The 6,000-nt window shown below is 42.2% G+C and overlaps 1 protein-coding gene across 2 annotated transcripts in view; it reads left to right on the top strand.

Annotated features, from left to right (window-relative positions):
* Window positions 1-6,000, top strand: part of Gda (guanine deaminase) — a 78,502-nt gene that overhangs the window by 43,099 nt on the left and 29,403 nt on the right. For both annotated transcript variants that reach the window (XM_021202289.2, XM_029545716.1), the window contains exons 4-5: window positions 1,614-1,701; window positions 2,551-2,656. In XM_021202289.2, coding sequence (XP_021057948.1) covers window positions 1,614-1,701; window positions 2,551-2,656 — 194 coding nt within the window. The remainder of the gene's footprint in view (window positions 1-1,613; window positions 1,702-2,550; window positions 2,657-6,000) is intronic.

The raw sequence follows: 6,000 nt of genomic DNA, 5'->3' as shown, positions 1-6,000 counted from the left end.
TAGCACATGATGTAGACAGGGAAATCAGAAATAAAATCCACTGTGTGTGTGTGTGTGTGTGTGTGTGTGTGTGTGTGTGTGTGTGTGTGTGTGTGATTTTGAGAGCTGCATTTTTGAGGTGATAAAAGCATATGTATTCCTTATACTGAAGTTGAAGAAATTCTAACATTGCTAACTAAATGTGGGTGGATATGGTGTCAAAATACATTCGTAAAGATGATTATGGGTAGGAGGAGGAGGGAGAGGAAGAGGAGGGAGAAGAAGAGAGGAGAAATAATGGGGAAATTGCATTATATTAGTTCTTTACACTTGAGATGGAGCATCAATGCCCTTCAGGCAATATACATAACATATTTCTTCATGTAGGTATTTAAATTCAGTGAGTTCTAAGCTGGTCTGATCCTGACAAGTATTTATTTGCCAGACATGTCCTGTGGTTCTGGTTATGAGCAGGCCTACACATGCTAACAGAGATTCGGGTAGAGTTGACCTCTGCTTAAGAGAGTTGGCACCCCCCACCCCCCACCCCTGCCCTCCTTGGATTCTCCCTGTCTTGTCATGTGAGACTGTGCTTAGCATAGATTTCTGAGTTTTCTAGTGTTTTTAGCTCAATGTAGTCCAGTTTGAAACTGCAGTTTCTCCTCCAATTGAAACTTTTCTTCATGAGAACCAAGGCTAGAGGACTTTCCTCTTACCCACATCAGCACTGACTGATAAACCTCTTTACAGGATGAACTTTGGAGGGAGCAAACACTGGCTTTAGTGTCGCTGGGAGAACTTATCTTCCACTGACTCATTTTCTTTAGGAAGGAATTCGTCAGTCTCTTCAGGAGTGGTGGGAGTGACATAGTCAGTGTTCTCAGGACCCTGGCCATCAGCTAGATCTCCACTTAAACCCTTTCTCCGTCTTGTTACAGGGGATTTGTGCCCTTTCCACATTAGCAGTTTCTAAGGAAAATGACTCCATACACAGAACAGGTTAGGAATGGTTGGGAAGCTTCCACAGAGAGGATGTGACTGTGTAGACCCCAGTTAGTGTCCTGCTAGTTCCCCAAATGCCTACCCTCTTCCCAAGTTTCCAGCATCTTCTCTGTGTTTTCCTCTGCTGTTGTCTCATCTTGTGTTTTTCTTGGGAGTTAATCTATGTTGCCCTCACTTATTGTAGTGCAAGTGAAAATTCACTAAGGATTAAAGACATAATGATAATTGTTCTGCCAGGTCGAAGCAGAAGTCTAACTGAATAATTTTACTTTGTCATATACAGAAACAAAGATCCCACTTGCATACTCATAGATTAATAAAAATCTAAAGAGCCTTACACAATCCCAAGGAACAAGGAGTTAACTGGCATCTCATTTTATGACCTCTGGAACACCCAAGCATGTGAATCTAGGAAATCAGAAGCACCAACTTCTCCTTAAGCTCACACTTTTAGAGTATAAATACTTTTGCCATTTACTTAGTCTCTTCCACATCAAGATGGCATACCTTTAAATAAACACATCTTAAAATTAAAAACCAGACTTCTATTTTCATCTATGTGTGCCATGTGACTTTTCTGAGCACATGCGATTCAGGATTTTTTTTTTTTTTTTTTTGTGGTTTATTTTTAGAGGAGAACACTAAAGAACGGCACCACCACGGCTTGCTACTTTGGAACAATTCACACTGACTCATCCCTGATCCTTGCAGAAATTACAGGTGAGCAGCTAAAAGCAGGCTTTAGGGGCATGTCAAGTGAAGACAACCAGAGCATGCCTGGCGAGCGTTTATACTCAGTGGGAAGCTGTGCCTTTGGATCTAGAATTTGAGCATTTGCATTTTGTGAGTGACTGAGAATATCTTAGAGCCCCAAATGGATTTTTATTGTTTAAATGCTTTAATTATTTCTATTTGGGTTCTGGTTCCAGGATAACATTTATAGATCGGGATTTTGCATATTGATTTAGGTTTCTTTAGAGCACCGTTATCACTGTAGCGGTGGCAACAGTTTGTTATATTGTAATCAATGGATAGGTCTTGACAGTTAGCTAGATTCCGGACATTGTGCTTGATGCTAGCACTGTAGTAAACTAGAAGAAATTCTTTGTCCTAAAAGAACCAGAAAGGACACTTAAATACATTGATTAATAATTGTAGTAACACCTGCTATAGGTACCCGAGTATTGTACAAAATACTCAGCCTAAGTGGCCATCCGACATCTATTGATACCCTCATAGCACAGATAGATTAACTAAAGCACCAAGATGTCCACATAGCTGGAAAGCAGAACTGAGCCTAGATTTAGGCTGATGATTCCACACAGACCCAAGTCAGTGCCTGGCATACAGCAGGTACTTGCTAAGCACTGTTGGCTGGTGATGTATTTGCCTCACTGTTGGGTTCCAAGGTAGTCCATACCAAAGGCCAGTTGCTGACACTGAAAATGATCATCAAAGTTCTCAGAAGAGGCAAAGGCAGCCAGTCTGGGAAGACTCCATGGAGTCAGCCTTTAACTGAATGGGAGACAAAACTGGGAGAGACTGATTCTTTCTCTGTTTGCTTCACAGATAAATTTGGGCAGCGAGCATTTGTGGGCAAAGTATGCATGGATTTGAATGACACTGTTCCAGAATACAAGGAGACCACCGAGGAGTCAGTCAAGGAGACAGAGAGGTAGTGTGCCTGGGGGAGGGGTGGAGTTCATCTATATTTCAGATGAGCTATCTGCCATTCTGATGGAGTCTGAAATGGAGATGGGAAAGTAGATACCATTATGACCCAATTGAGATCTGAGCCCAGTGACAATGTCAAACCATGGTGTGGACAGAGACAACACAACAGGTCCACAGGAAGACTCTAATGTGGCTGGTTGTCAAGCCACTTCTCCCAGATGCAACATACAAAGGAGGTGCCCTAAATACACCAGGGTCAGTTCCAGGATAAGACTTCAATCAATCTGCTTGCAAGAGGGTAGGGATAATCCATGCTGTACTACAAGTTCAGCCCAGCAAGGCTAGCTATGATTCATACATAGACAACATGGAGAATACAAGCCTAGGACACCAAGTGGGTTTGTTTGCAAGGCTCAGCAGAGCTGCCCAGGAGGAGTGGAGATTCATCTATACATACCCCACATTGCACTACAGTGGGGAACCGTAAAGTACACTCTAGCTGAGGTTTTAGTCCTGGTGGACACTTGGCTCACTGAGTTAAAAAAAAATTGCAGGATGGGACTAGAGAGATGGCTCAGCAGTACATGACTTAGCCCTGGGTCTCAGGACACATGGCTTCTCACACATTGGTAACTCCAGTTCCAGGGGATCTGATTTCCTCCTCTGCACTCCACGGGCACTGCATGCACATGCACACTCACATATGCAGACAAACACACCCATGAAATAAAACTAAGAAAACAAAATGAACAAATACAAGGTTTCCTGTTCTGGGAGGCACCCGGACAAGCCTGACTGACAGGTCTGGTTCCTGCAACTTCCAGATGTTAGATTTGCAGCCATTCTTCAGTTAATCCTGGGAGTTGTAAGAAAGAGGCCATGTGACCAAGGCCTTGTCACACATCTGTCATGTCTACCATTTGGTGTGTGGATGCAGGAAATATGGTGTACAATAAAATTGATCAGCTATGAGAAAAGCAAAGTGGTTACAACATGATGGACTTTAAAATTATTATTCTAAGAAAAGTGTCACACAAAAGAGCACACTTTATAAACTTCCATCTATATTGAATATGGAGAAAATGCAAGTCCGTGCATGTGTCATAAGGTGGGAGAGGTTTGCTGTTGCCAGGAAAGAACTGTCTATCTCCTGCTTATACACCCAGGGGATCTCACTCTGAAGATGAATTCAAAGACTGCATTATTATGATAACTCCACAACCTAGTGAATTTGCTAAAATTATTGAATAGAGCACATAAAATGGGTGAACTTGATGGTATGTAAATTATACTTCACCAAAAATGATTTTAAAAATGGAAATATGTTCTGATGCACAATCTCTTTAAGAGTTGAGTGGGAAAGGTTAGAATTTTAAAGTGCATAGTTTGGAAGGGTTGCTTTTAAAATCACAAGAAAGTGGTTCTTAAGAAGGACCATTGTAGGAACAGAGTGGAGCATTTTCCAGATTCCCACACTGTGACTCTCTCATATACTACAGAATTTCTCACATCTTCTCCCCCACCCAGCCTCCTGCTTTTGCCCCATACACAACTGGAGCAATTTCTTTTGAAGTCCAAGAATCTTGAGATGTAATGGCACATTCTAGAGTCGTCTTAAGATGTAGCATTAAAGAGGAAAAACAAATTATGTCCCTCTCCCAGTATGCCGAGGTCACTGAGCAGATTTAGGCCGTTTTATAAAATTGGCGTGCTTCTTTTGAAAAATGTACATTTGTTTTATGTTTGTGCATGCGGCGTGTGAAATTGCGTGTACTGGTACACACACACACACACACACACACACACACACACACACACACACACCCATGGAGGCCAGAGGAGGATGTTGGTGTTCTGCTCTGACATGCTCAGTCTTATTCCTTTGAGATAGGGTCTCCCACTGAACGGACAGATTTTAGTTCTGAGCATCCTCCTGTCTCTGACCGCCAGCACTCGGGTTTGAGGCTTGCCCCGCTTACCCCGCTCGGTTTTGGTTTGGGTTTTGTTTTTGTTTTTTTACATTGGTGCTGGGGATTCAAATTCAGGTCTTTATGCCTGCCTAGCAAGTACTCCAACCCACTACACCATCTCCTCAGCTCCATAAATGAAGGATGTTTAATATATATATATATCCTTTAGGGGCTGGAGAGATGGCTCAGCAGTTGGGAGCATGGACTGTTCTTCCAGAGGCCCTGAGTTCAATTCCCAGTATCCACATGGTGGCTCACAACCATCCGTAATGGGCATCCAGTGCCGTCTTCTGCTGTGTCTGAAGACAGTGACAGTGTATCCACACATATGAAGTAAATATGGCTGTAGTGAGCAGGGCTGGAGCAAGCGGAGCTGGAGTGAGCAGAGCTGGAAAAAAAAATTACCTTTTATTTATTTATTTTTAAAAATTCCTGTATTAGGCCAGGGTTCCTCCAGAAGACGAGATTTGTTAAGTATAGTGCCCTGCTCATTAAATTACTTAAAAAAAAATTAGTTGCATGGAGTAATAGCTTTTATTGTGACATTTCTACAGGTGCATATAAAATACTAAGATCATATCCATAACCTCCTCAATTGCTTTTGGTTGTGGGTTATATTATTATATGAGTTTCCATTATGTTCAATTTCATATAACACTGAGGAAATTATTGACCATTTAAGTAATTTTCTCACATGATCTTTGATACCTTTTCCATGGTATCTTGAAAAAGGAAGGTCTTGTATTCCACATCAAGAGATACACAGAAGTTTCTTTAGGTTCATACTTTGCAGGTATAAGTTTAAATTTCGGTTTTGCTTCTATTTTGCTTCTCTCACTTCAAGCCTGTTTCCTCTGTTGTGCTGAGTTGAGAGGCTGATACATGATCACTGGAAGAGGGCACCATCTCTGCTTTCAGTACTGGCCGTATACTCAGCTCCTGTGCAGTCCACTGCTCTGGCCACTGTACCTTAAACCCTAATTTGTTTCCCCTGAGAGAAAAGATGGGACCAAGAGCTTTGTTCACACCTGAGAAGTAACTGTCACAGAGCTACATTCCCAGGTTCTTAATTCACGTTTTAGTCTGAAAACATACCAGAAGGAAGCAACTAATAACTAACAAACAGTCTTTGCTGGCCAGGGCAGAAATAACTATTTCATAGGATAGTTGTCACTGGTCGAGCAGGCAGAAGTCCCCAGGTTCACCACTTGTCTCTTCCCACTTCTGTCACAGTCCTTCACTTTCCTCTAATATCTACCCCCATGCCAGACTCTGTCCTTGGAGACTGAAGGTGGTGATACTGTGAGCATAAGCAGCTTCCACATAAGAGGGGATTAGAAGTCCAGTGTCCGAGGCTTCTAATTACCTGGGTGTG

The sequence above is a fragment of the Mus pahari genome, chromosome 1, assembly GCF_900095145.1.
Source record: "Mus pahari chromosome 1, PAHARI_EIJ_v1.1, whole genome shotgun sequence".
In the NCBI taxonomy this organism is placed as follows: Eukaryota; Metazoa; Chordata; class Mammalia; order Rodentia; family Muridae; genus Mus; species Mus pahari.
Note: the sequence above shows the minus strand (reverse complement) of the source record. Positions and strands in the feature narration are given on the sequence as shown.